The sequence below is a fragment of the Periplaneta americana genome, chromosome 1 (assembly GCF_040183065.1).
Source record: "Periplaneta americana isolate PAMFEO1 chromosome 1, P.americana_PAMFEO1_priV1, whole genome shotgun sequence".
Classification (NCBI taxonomy): domain Eukaryota; kingdom Metazoa; phylum Arthropoda; class Insecta; order Blattodea; family Blattidae; genus Periplaneta; species Periplaneta americana.
This window is the reverse complement of record NC_091117.1, coordinates 47,103,154-47,117,245: the sequence shown is the minus strand read 5'-3', so window position 1 is coordinate 47,117,245 and position 14,092 is coordinate 47,103,154. Positions and strand designations below refer to the sequence as shown.

General features: G+C 33.9%; 1 protein-coding gene across 1 annotated transcript in view; it reads left to right on the top strand.

The window, feature by feature from the left end:
* mmd (disintegrin and metalloproteinase domain-containing protein mind-meld) overlaps positions 1 to 12,297 on the top strand; it is a 1,174,763-nt gene extending 1,162,466 nt beyond the window's left edge. Inside the window, exon 26 of the mRNA XM_069819516.1 lies at positions 4,934 to 12,297. Within this exon, the coding sequence (XP_069675617.1) occupies positions 4,934 to 5,420 (487 nt within the window). The 3' untranslated portion in view covers positions 5,421 to 12,297. The remainder of the gene's footprint in view (positions 1 to 4,933) is intronic.
* The last annotated feature ends 1,795 nt before the right edge of the window (positions 12,298 to 14,092 follow it).

Genomic DNA, 14,092 nt, shown 5'->3' with positions numbered 1-14,092 from the left:
ATTTTATTTGTTGTTAAGTGATCCCTTTTGTGTCTAGAATAGGAGAATGTATGTCCTTCCTATCCTTGTTAGACTCCCAGAGCGAAGTCAAGTGTTCAAATGATCTTGTAGATTAGTTCTGGAGAATAAAAATAATTATACAGAGTGTTCGTAAGTGATGTATAAAACGGATTTGTGCTTTGAATTCTGAGCCAATGAATATGAATGTCCTGTAGGAATTTTCATATGCACATAGTTCTCTTCGTTTAATTAAGAAAATTCGTTGTTCAGGACTAATACCAGTATCTGTCTTCAAACTTGAGCCAATCTCCTACCGGTATTCAGCACACTTCTACATTTTAGTTATCCTTATTTTTTTACGCAGAACTAACTACATCTCCATCTCTTCCCCTCTTCTTCTTTCCTTTTTATCTCCCTCCCTGCAATAACTTTCTTCTTCTTATTCTTCGTCTTGTTCTAATTTTCTATGTATAGTGAAGTCCTGCTGAACCGAAACCCGGCTTAACCGAAACAGTGGATTAAAAATAAATGACTTACCATATATATATTTTTTTTACCTTAACACGCACTTTTCTCATAAAAATACTGTCTAAATTAATATAACTGCGTAAAATATGGTGAGAAAGAATGAGAAATTTATAAATTATTTTACGTAATCTATTGCATAGGTAATTAGAATAGTTAGAATTTATAAAACAGTTATATTACCGGTTGTTCTGTATGGTTGTGAAACTTGGAGTCTCACTCTGAGAGAGGAACATAGGTTGAGGGTGTTTGAGAATAAGATGCTTAGGAAAATATTTGGGGCTAAGAGGGATGAAGTTACAGGAGAATGGAGAAAGTTACACAACGCAGAACTGCATGCATTGTATTCTTCACCTGACATTAAATCCAGACGTTTGCGATGGGCAGGGGATGTAGCACGTATGGGCGAATCCAGGAATACGATGAAAGAGTAATGGAACGGAGATGACGCAGAATATCTGCATGGAAATATCATATGTACTTCGGTACATTAAAATATATATGAATCCAGGAATGCATATAGAGTGTTAGTTGGGAGACCGGAGGGAAAAAGACCTTTGGGGAGGCCGAGACGTAGATGGGAGGATAATATTAAAATGGATTTGGGGGAGGTGGGATATGATGATAGGGACTGGATTAATCTTGCACAGGATAGGGATCGATGGCGGGCTTATGTGAGGGCGGCCATGAACCTTCGGGTTCCTTAAAAGCCATTTATATGTATATTGCATAGGTAAAAAATAATATGAGAATAACATTTCAGATGCTGATCAATAATGATGCCCAGACATTTCGCAGTAGTTTCTTAGTACCCAGTACTCGTCAAATTAGTCGTTTTTGTGTTTACACAGTGGTTCCTTTCTGAAAAGAACTTTAATAGTTTGTTACTCGATATGAGTTTAGTCAGTTTGTAAAATATTTTAGGAAAATATACAGCAATGGCTGACTTAACAGCTTGTGTAATGAGTACCGAGTACTAGGAAACTTCCCATTTCACAACTGCAGATTATTTCAAAGGAAGACATTTACAATAAAAAAACAGAAGAACTACAATTATATATTACTCACTGCCTGCTGGATCGCATCCTATAGCTGCGTAAACTGCCTGCCCAATCAACGATTGTGCGCGAACAGCCGCTAGGTGGCAGGTAATGACATTTGCATATACTGATAATGTTAATAGCGGTGGGCACTGCCTGCCACCTAGCGGTAAAATAACTTTGATTGAGCAGGCAGTATAAGCAGCCATAGGATGTGATCCAGCAGGCAGTGATATTACTAAATTTAAATTACTATGGTGATTCAAATATTGTTGACCAATAGAGATTAAAGAAAAAGGAATTAACGTTGTTTTTCAATATTTAAGAAAAGAAAATTAAAATCAAGCCAATCTGTTTAATATTCAGCGAAAGAAAATTAAAATCAAGCCAGTCTTTTTAATATTTAATGAAAGAAAATTAAAATCAAGCCACTCCTTTTAATATTTAATGAAATAAAATTAATATCAAGCCAATCTTTTTAATATTTAACGAATGAAAATTAAAATTAAGTTAATATTTTTAATATTTAACGAAAGAAAATTAAAATCAAACCAAACTTTTTAAAATTCAACGAAAGAAAATTAAAATCGAGCCAATCTTTTTAATATTTAACGAAACAAAAATTAAAATCAAGCCAATCTTTTTAATATTTAACGAAAGAAAATTAATATCAAGCCAATCTTTAACTTTATTTATACCCAGGCCCGTAATTAAAATCAAGTCGATCTTTTAATATTTAACGAAAGAAAATTAATATCATGTCAGTCTTTTTAATATTTAACGAAAGAAAATTAAAATCGAGCCAATCTTTTTAATATTTAACGAAAGAAAATTAATATCAAGCCAATCTTTAACTCTTTTTATACCCAGGCCCGTATTTACGCAAGAGCCTGAAATAAATATTTGATATTTTTCTACTTTGCTGATGTCAGGTTGAAAAAGATTTGCATAAATTAATCGGTGGAGAGGCGCAAAATTTTTTCGGCACTACCTAAATAAGGGGATGTTTATACCTAGGTTATCATTTTTATAAACTTCATCCTAGTAATAACCACTAAATATCACTACTATATCATCTGAAAATGAATATATGAAGCCATTGCTATTTTTTCAAATCTAGATTTAATAAATCGTTAACATATCATCATTGATTTTATGAAACCTTCTATAACTACCAAGAGGCCTGGCCCTACAGAAGAATATTAGATAATTCGGTAGAATATGTTGATGAATATGATGACATCATCGAAGATCAGTGTAGGCCTATTGATATTTAATTACTTTTTTCTTCCTCCTGAAGAATTATGCTCTGTACTGTCACATTGGAGCTTTCACAAAATCGACGACGAATATATCTATACTAATAATAAATCTGTAGCCAAAATGTTTCTGGTAATTTTCGATTTTCCAAAAATAATTGGTGTTAACATGTATAATTAATCATCCTGAAACCGAAAATAGCTTTTTTGACATTTTTGTTTGTATGTCTGTCTGTCTGGATGTTTGTTACCTTTTCATGCGATAATGGCTAAACCGATTTATATGAAAATTGGAATATAAATTAAGTTCGTTGTAACTTAGATTTTAGGCTATACGGCATTCAAAATACTTTATTTAAAAAGGGGGTTATAAGGGGGCTTGCATTAAATAAATCGAAATATCTCCCTTATTATTAACGTTCGTGAAAAATGTTACATAACAAAAGTTACTTTAAAAATGATTTTCGATAAGTTTTATCCTTTGCAAAATTTTGATAGGACTGATATTTAATGAGATAGATGATTTTTAAAATTTAAATAACAATGCATCTAAGGTGGTGTAATGAAAAAAAAAAACAAATGACTTCGTGTATAAAGGGCCTTGGACGAAAACAATCGAAAGCTATGAAACATAGCCTACAGAGAATGTTTCTGTGTTTGTATAGTAACATCGGAAGCTAAATTAACCGATTTGTATAATTAATTATTACTTCACCATTGGAAAGTGTAGTTTCTCTAGATGGACGTTATTACAGTAACTTCTGAGTGAATCGAGGACAGGCAAGATTGAAATAGCTTCTTATGCACAGAAAACTTGATAGGCTCTTCTGTACATTCGTTTCCTGTATTTCTTAAAATAATATCTCGCTTATTATTGCTTTTTGTGAAAAACGTTACATAACAAAAGTTTCTTTAAAAATGATTTCCGGTAAGTTTTATTCTATACAACATTTTGATAGGACTGATATTTAAGGACATACAAGACTTTTAAAATAACAATACAATACATTTTCACCACCGCCTCAGATTATAGCATTGTTGTTCCTGCAGTAACTCCTATGTGCAAAATATAAAATTTTTGAGTAGGAAAAAAAACATATTTATTCATTCCATGGCAATGGTACATAGGAGATCGTGAATTCTTACATTTTCGAAAGAAAGAAATATAATTACATACCACTATATATGCTGTATCACCATTTAAGTTATTTGAAGGGTTCAGAACCATGGCGGGCCAAGCGCCATTTACTGAAGACGTAGAAAACATTGGTTAAAATTAAGTTATTACCATAATTCAATGGAAACATATAGCAAGTAATATAAAGTTTACACATTAAAACTAAATGATATGTCAATCTTCATTAAACTATGGTTGCATGTAATAAAGAAATAGGAAACATGTTAAAGGAATTGTCATTGCACCAAATGAGTGGTCTCTGGACCAAAATGATTGCAATTTAAATTAAGTAAAATATTAAACGATTTATCCTTCTATCAAACACAAATGTTCCCTGGATCAAACGTCCTATTTTAATTATGTAATTACTTTATATTTATTTCCAGGAGGTGCAGCGGAGTGCACGGGTACGGCTAGTTACAAATAAAATAGGTCCTAAAATCGTCCCTTGTAGAGCCCACTATCCACATTTCACTTTTTCATTAATAATCTCGCTGTGTATCAAACTAGGCGTTGTTGTTTTTGTGTAATATCCTGTTCCCCTCCTTTGAGTCTTCTCTTTTCCTTCTTCTTAGTGATGACCATCTGGATAATGCTTCAGTTACGTGTTTCTCATATAACCAAAATGTTAAAGAAAATATGTTTAAGATCTAAGATCCTGGAATTCCATAAGGACAAAGGGATAACTCATTCTGAGAATCACCCATGCATAAGTGAGTGATATTGGTCAATCAGGACACAGTGTTAATGAAAAACTTGATATATTCGATATATGAATACATTACTTAACAACACTCTGTATATAGTTTGCATGCAGTGCAGTGATGTGTGTATTGTTGTTACAGCATGCAATTAGAATTTGCATGACAGAGCCAAGCTAAGGAAACAAACCCCTGTTGTTGTTGTTGTTGTTTATGATTATTATTTTCTAGTGATGAATTTATTCAAGCTCAACAACAGTTAGTCCGGTCGGCGAGTGAGGAAGCTCTGCCGGTCACTGCCAAGCCCGGCTCATCCTCTTATGAGCGCAGTGGGGTGAGTCATCACACACGTCATCACTCACACCACCGGGCTAGCCCACGGCAACAACAGCAACAGCAGCAGCAGCAAGACAAGCCCTCCACAGCAGCGACATCTGGTGGAGGGGCAGTGAAGCGCGAGTACTATCCTTCCCCGCCACCTTCAGAGAGCGAAGACGAATCTTCGCCAGATTCCCCCGGTCCCTCACCCTCGGCGGCCCCTGCCACGACCTCTGCTGCCGGATCCCAGTCTACGGAACCCCTGCGGCGCTCGGCCAGCGAAGATTCGGTCGATGAAGACAACGATTCGTCCAGGGAAACGGCTGCTTCGTCTTCTGTGTCGGGAACGGAGCAAACCGCCCTCTTACGCCCTAAACGATATCCAGAATACAAGCACTGATCACGGAGTGTCTGTAGGTAGACAATTTTTTTCAAAACACACGCATCGTGCTAGTTGTTCATCGCTGCGCAAATTCATCTGTTCGGAACACAGGTATAATTCAATTTGTTGTCATCTCGAGAGATGTTCGTTCGAGTGATCGTATGTATTAAAAAAAAATAGGTGATTTCTTATGCCATTTCATAAATTGCAGAGCAGTCCAAATGCAGTTTGAATTCATCCCAACGTTCTATCCAGGGTACAAACATTCATTTCAAGTGGCTCACAATGGAATTTACTTTCCCGTGATTTCATATATCCCTATACCATAAATAGTTAGCTGCATGAGATAAGACGGTACGAACCGTCTGCCAGGGTATGGACTCGTATAGCGGGAACTGCATAGATAACGAACTCCGCTTTGTGGAGTTACTCTGTGTTATTCAACCTCAGATGAAACAGAACGGCCTTTCCGATGTCCCTTCACCCACGATATAAACACTGAAATCAGCGTGCTCACCACAGGCAAGATTCCCCAATGGTATTTGTGTATATGTTCATCTGCAGGGCTCGAGAAATGTATACTAGAACAGCTCTTTAACATGAAGTCAGTACTGTAACTCCTTCACATATGATAGTTTTATTTTTTGGGCCCTGCTGTGTTTTTGATGACTATAACAGTCTTTGAAGCAAGGTGCTCATGGCTTCCACAGTGACAGTGGTAATTGCCAGAAAAGCTATCAGGGAGTGAGCATATTGTCAATCTACTGTCTATTAATTACGTTTATTTTCTGTAATCCATGTTATAAAAAATTGAATGGTTAGCCATAAAGAAAGACCCAAAATGGTGATTGAATTTAAGGTAATAAGCTACTTGTAACCAAAATGAAGTGATTAGTTGCAGCATTTCATTTTTAATGCTACAGAGGGGGTCAGACAGAAGTGGTGGCTGGACTTGCAATCATTCATTGCTGATGGACATTATTATTATGGAAATTTATGAATAGGTTATTTATTAGAGCTTTTCAGCAGCAGACCACTTAAAATCAGTGAGAAATTAATTAAACTACACCATACAACATTCAAATTCTATTAGAGTTTTATCCTATGTCATCTTCTAATTCTTCAATTCCCGGCAAAATATCACATATCTATCTTGTCAATAAACCCAGTACAGGCTTTTACAAGCTATGGGGAAAATGTTCTAACAGGGCCTGGATTTTAATAATGTCACCTTCTTTTTCTTTTATATTTTATAGATAGAAGTATCTTATTTATAAACAATGAACATTAATCCTTAGTTGCAAACATATAAAATAGGCTAGGTAAATTTTCGTCATTTTTTTTTTTTTTTTTTTGCAATTTTGGTATTTCATTGGTTTTTTATTTTATTTCCAGTTTTTCGTATAATTTCATCTTGAATTGTTATCCTATTACAATTTTCAGCGCGAGTTTATCAGAAAACAGTAGTGTCAATCCGCATAATATTCAGCTGCTCTTCAGGTTTGTGCAACGGTACGAAAATGCTTCCAATAGATGTAGAAGAGTGTAGCACAGCTACAGATGACTAAGGTATTACAAGCTAGTGTTACAGTATATCAATGTGTTCATATTCAGATGTCATCAAGTACACGAAATGTGAGGTCGATTGATATGAAAATAAATTTATTGCTATAATTTTTTTATATTTTGGATAATTGTTTGATATTCTAATGATTTTACGGTCATTTTGTGATTAATTTTCCTTTTTCACGGTTTTTGAGTCGACAAAATTCGGGCCCTGATTATGACTGAAGATCATCAGACTGTACTTAATTGCAAATGATGAAAAAAGAGCGTGCCTGCAAATACACCTGGTTAGCATTGGTCATCTCTCAGACAAAGATTTGCTTTATAAACTCGTGTCATTTTACAAAAAAAGTTAGCAGTGCCCAAAAATGATTGCAGAGAGAATATTCCAATTACTTTTCATTTCTATCTCCAATACTGAGTGGTGTAATTTGTGAATTCATTCACTCCACTTCTGACTAGCCCTCACACAATACATAAATAGCCTATATCAGTTGATTGGCTCTTCTTTTCTTTTTTTGTGTGATGCCATACCCGAATATTCAGGTTACTAGGTCTTTAGGATGTTTTTATTGGTTATTTAACGACACTGTAAGAATTGCATGATTGTCTAGCATCAGCGGAACCGGTGATAGCAAGATGAATCCAAGAATTTGCCATGAAATTACCTGACATTCGCCTTATAGTTGGGGAAAACCTCAAGAAAACCCCTAACAGGTAATATCAACCCAAGCACGATTTGAATCCATACTCGACTACATTCTCGAAGCATTAGTCGTAATCCACAGGATGTTTGTCATTTTCCCCATACACCTGTTATCCAGGGAAAGATGGTACCGTTAGGGGAGAGTCGGGTAGTATCGGACATCGGGTAATATCGGACAGTGCGTTTCTTTCATCTACCACCATATGGTAGTACCTGAATGACATGGTTACGTTTCTCTGTGCAACATCACAGAAACGTAACCATGTAAACCAGGTACTATCATCGTGTGGTAGATGAAAGAAACTCACTGTCCAATATTACCCGATGTCCGATACTACCCGACTCTCCCCTACATTGTAGTGGAGCTTTGATTGTAGTCATTTCTGTTAACTGTGTTTTGCTATTTAATAGGCTTACTATTAAGTTTAATCATTTTCTGAAATTCTATTAATGGTCTTTTTTTATCGTGTACTTTATTGCACAGTCTCAAGCATTCAGTCACATGCGCTTTGGCTCACATGACTAGACCTGAATTTCGTGAATTCACAGTCTTCAAATTGAATCATAGCTATAGTCCCGGGAAAGTGGCTTTATTTTAAAGGAAAATTTCAAGATTTCGGTGTTATTGCCAATTTAAAGTGTTATTTTAAAATTACATACCGGTATGCAAGTTTTATAATCCTAACATACAACACAGTAAGGGTGGGATTAATATCAATTTTCAGTCTTTACAATTTATATAGAGTTTAATACACGACTACAGTGCATACATTTTAACTTCCCTCACTCGCATGTGTATAACTGTGCACTGCCGCATCTGCTCTATATCTGCAAGCAGGGAAAGATAAAATGTATATATGCAATGTACATTCATTACTCTATAAGGGTGATATTAGCATCAATTTTCAGTTTTTAAAATTACACGGCTGCATTCATTAGCTGGCAAAATGGTAAAACGAAATGTGACATCGAAAATAAAAGAAAATGAAAAAAAATAAATAAATTATGAAAATATTACTTAATAATACTTTGTAGTTAAGATTTTGCGAATAGAACAAAAGTATTGCAGGAATTATATTTTTTCGTGTTATTTTACGATTCGAAAGTGCGTTTTTGAGGTTATGGGGGTACCATGTTTTCAGAATGCCAATAAGGAACAGGATGAGGTAGAGCTTCGGAGTGTGATGATTTATCTCGCAAGAAAAATGCACATAATTTGAGAAAACCCCCATACACACTATCCCAGATTATTGCCATAGTTCTGTACATATCTAAAAACACACACTGAATTACTAATTAACAGCTTATTTTATTGTAATTTTATTACTTGCGATTTATATTAAAAACAATTGAAATGGTTTTGTGCTGTCTATTTAAATTAGCCAATAAAATCACTAATTTCTAGTAAAAAGTATACATTTTAAGCATACTGCATTACTATATAGTACAAAGTATATTATGATTATTGATATTTTATGTTTTTTAGCATTAGTTAACGAAGTTGAATCTATCTTAATTGCTTCAAAAATGAATGACAACTGTGATTAAAATTTAAAGTAGCTTGGATCTCAGTTTTTGTGAGATCTATGGAATATCTGTCCCTTACATCCCTCCACTTATTTTTCGTAATTGACATTCACTAGAAGCATTACTTGTCATTTGACATTATTTCATATTATCTGTAATGCGATGTGATATATCTGTATAGAAAAGACGTGGAATATTCAAACAAAACTATGAAACATGACCATTCACTTACTAGTCTGTAAATACGATGTTTTGAACATCCCGCATGGGGTCAATAAGAGACAAGCTTTTACATTTTATAGTCTCAAATATGAGATGTCCTGTACCGGTACAATACAGGAACTGCAAGATCACATGTGGCTATCTGAGCTAACGTATCGTCCCCTTTATCCTGTCTGCTCTGATCAAGTCTCCAACCTGATGCACATTTGCTTCTGTAACAATCTCCATTAGCCGATTGCCTCGGTGTTCAATACTTTCCACCCTTCAGAGAACTCCCGCAGCCAGAAGACAGCTTGAGATGACAGGCAATCCTCATCATACATCAGCAGCATTTCTTTATGAATATCTTTGTTGCTAGGCTTTTACCCAGAAAAATTGCACAATGGAGCACACTTTACAATGCTACAGCGCACATTGGTTACAGTATCTTAACACCAATTTGTAAGTTACTGACTTGCCTGTGTATAGCTGCCACAAATTAATGATGATAATCAGGGCTTCACTGTATAGAAGTCTCCTGTTTTTTACTGCACTCCGCACAAGATTGAATATAAATGGTGGAAGGGGAAACGAGAATATACCGAGAAAATTAATCTTGGGCCAAATAGCCTTTTCCAACCTAACTTCTTGTAGTGTGGCACATATTTCTTTTGCCACCATCTAGGGCTTGTTTGAATTTCAACCTAGGTCTCTCGCTAGGAGAAAATTCTATAGCTATTCAGTGAATGGCACAATTAGGCAACAGTGTAGTTAGTTTTCAACTTCATATAACATACTATGCAGATTACAGTACATTACTTTTACCTTATTATTAGCTAAGTCCAATTTCATTGGTCTCATTTACAAATTTGTAGAGATATCTTAACATGTTGCACAATCCGAAAAAGTGCAATTTTTAAGTTAATATTAAGGTGGCCATGTACGCAATTTCGTTCAAATTTCACATTTTTCATTTAGTAAAAAATTCCTTGTTGTTTTCAAATATATTTCGTTTATATGTGTATCATTAATATTTCATATATAAATAAATTATTTACTCTTAGCGGGCGTAATTTTTGTTGTTGGCGATTCATTTTTTTGTATTGTCTGCCTTTGAATTTGAATGGGATGGGCCCAGGTTAAATAAACACTGGTACGGCATGCTTGCATGTTGATGGAACAGGTAGATGCACTGTAGTGTGATACCTGTTTTGCTAATTTGAAAATATTCTAGCTGTCGTATGAGTAAAAAAGGTACTGATATCTTTGCAAGCAGTTTACCATAAAGTAATTTTTCTAATACTTTCATTCATTCAAAATTCAATAACGTTTGAAAGAATAAAGATACTTTAGTGATTTTTGGTTTAATTTAAAGGTAATATAAGTATACATATTCTCTAGTACTGGGGAAAGAATATCCTTAAAAATGTAATTTTAATTATTTGTTTAACAATTTTGCTCATTTGAAAATTAAAGGAAGTGAAAAACTAATTTAATTTTGAACCATTTACTCTTCATAAATTTAAACAAAAATGCCAGGAAACATTCTGCATGTATTGTAGACAGATTTAATGCAAATTTCGTATAATTTGGTTAAAAAATGCGACATACAGTCGTTCTTTAAGACTAGTGTAAAAATCAATAAATTAAATTGTTATAAAAAATTAAAACAAAATTTGTATAAAATGAGGCTGAAAGTGTATTAATTTGAAGGTTATGAAACTACATAAAAATTAACACTACTGTAAACTGATATACGAGATGAAAAAAAAAAAAGTGTAGTATATATGACCACCTTAAATAGTAATGATTCCCAGAGTGTGGGTCGCGATCCTCTGGGGGGTCATGCAAAGAGCTAATGGGAGTATAAGGAAAATTATTTGAGAATTACGAAGCTACTCATAATACATTTAAATAAAAATGCCTGTTAATGGAGATTAAAAGTTTATATTCAAATTCAATAGCATATTTTCTAATGTACTCATGCCAACCTTCTTATAATGCTCGGAAACATTTCCTAAACTCCATTGACTTTGACAAATTTTGTTGAAGAAATGTGATGCAGTAGCAAACGATATGATATGCACTTTTGAGTATTCGTGTATGGCAAAAACACTACTCACCTTTATGATACTAATTTAAGTTTGTGTTACCTTCTTCATTGCTGGTTTCTATTACTTCTTGTTCCCTTTTCATATCGTACTCCATTGTATTTCTATGACACGAGTTTGAATCATTTCTGAGTACATGATTAGTAATCATTTTACAGAAGTAATAGTTGCTATAAATTGGTGGTTATATAAGTAACAACCATTGAATTCTGACAGTTAAATTTGTATTATAAAATGTGGAAATCTATTGTTTCATAATCTGCGGTATAAATTAATTGTATTATTACTTATTAAAAAAAATTGATTAAGGAACTATGATGACTGCAAAATATTTACGGATTGTGTCTCTCTTCCGAAGATTCAACATACAGTACTTATTTCGTGATTCTGTAATAGAATTATAGACAGCAGTTTTTTAGAAAATTTTGTACAAAAAAGACTTACAGTTATACTTGACTTCTTTTAGTATAATAACAATAGATGTAGAAAAAGCCTCAATTCACGCAATAGAAGCGAAATATTAACGCATAAAATGCTTTTACTTTGATCATATTTTACAATATATGTTATTTAAATATATTTCTACTAGTCTTTCCTGTTTTAGTGGTTGTAATAACGTATGAAGTTTTAATTTGTATTCTTGTATTAAATTTGCAATATTTTTCTTAAATTGATCTTGAAACAAATATACAAATTTGTAGACCCTTAATTTTCAAAACATTGATACATAAATTATATATTATATAGTTATCAATTAGGTCACTGAGTGGCGTTTATTGCACATCTGTCTATGGCATCTTTCGAAAGGGACACCAAATGATTTTTTTTTTTTATTTTTTTTATGACGCTTTATCAACTGCTGTGGTTACTAGCGTCTAAATGAGATCAAGGTGATAATGCCAGCGAAATGAGTCCAGGGTTGAGCACCGAAAGTTACCCAGCATTTGCTCATAATGAGTTGAGAGAAAACCAGGTAATTTGTCCCAACCAGGATCTGAACCCGGATCCGGAAATATTCTTCTTATAGAAGTATACATAAGAATATAATTCTCAGAAATAAGCATTCCATTTGTCTTAACGCATTTATATTATGTAGTTTCTGCAGAAAACATGTAAAGTCTTCGATTTTCAGAGAAGTATTGTCATGCTGCGAGTAAAAAAGTCGATTTGGAGATTTTGCGTAAATACATGTCTTCAGCATACCTCATACCGAAAAATGGTTTTGGGCATTCTGTCTGCCTGTCTGTGTACAGTGATAGTGTCTAAGCTTTTGATGTGAAACAAATAAGGAATTAAAAAAAAAATTATACATAAGTAATGTCATTAATTTCAAGAAGTTATTTCTTGAGATATTTAAAACAAAAGAGTTTAATAAAATTTTGCTCGTTTTTGCTTCCTTTCCGAGATAAAAAATTGTTTCCTACAAAAAGGGCATAACTGTTAAATTTTTGTAATACAGTTATGCATATGTCTTACTCTTAAGTATTCCATTATATATATGTGTGTGTGTGTGTGTGTGTGTGTGTGTGTGTGTGTATACACACACACATATATATACCGTATTTGCTCGCGTAATTTGCGCACTTTTTAATTAACTTTGGCCACTGAAAAATTGGGGTGCGTAAAATATGCGGATTTTTCAAATAAGAGGTCCTGTTCTGAGTTTATCTCAATTAGTATATGTATAGGTAAGTATTTACGGTAGGGCTAATTTTCTATACCGGTAACTTGTCTCTACCAAGGACAATCATTGTTAAAGTAGCGGGACTTTGGGGTTTCTTTCTGAAGCAGGTACTTCAGTTGCTGGTGAATGGCCTACGATGGACTGTTGGGAAGGAAAATCCCTACTACACTGAAAAAAATATGTACGTAAAATGTGTGCGCAAAATACATGGAGCAAAAATAAGTTCAAAATAATCCCTTAAAAAGTAGGGTGCGCAAAATACGCGGGGGCGCAAATTACGCGAGCAAATACGGTATATATATATGTAATTATATATATGTATATGTAATTATATATATATATATATTTATTTATTTCTTTATTTTCCACTGGATACAGTTCTTTGTCTTTCTGCACACAAAATGTCATGCCTTTAACTTAAAAACTATCGTTGTAATGAGTTTTTAAAGAAAAAGTATTTTCAATGACATCCCCCCTTAACAGTAGGACACAAATTGTTAGTTGCTTTATTCACACGTGCAGGAAAGAAAATATAAACATACATTTATATGGCATAAATTGACTGGACCAGCATTTGAGGACCGAGGTGCTTGTGTTTGTGATTGGTTCGTTGCTGAAGAGGGGCAAGATGAGATACAAAAAAGAGAGATTATTTTGCTTGATACAGTAGAACTGAAGAAAAAAATTCAAGCAACATTACACCAGTATGTAGCTACCACGTTTTTTTTCCTACATTATTACTCAATTCGACACGTAGAATCAATTAGGCATCAGATATGAACAAAATAAAATAAGAAGGTACAGAATTTGCGAATGCTGTACTTTTTAGAGATTTTTTTTTACATAACTATCTCTTAACAACTGTCAATGCGTCACTATTGGTTGTTACTATGCC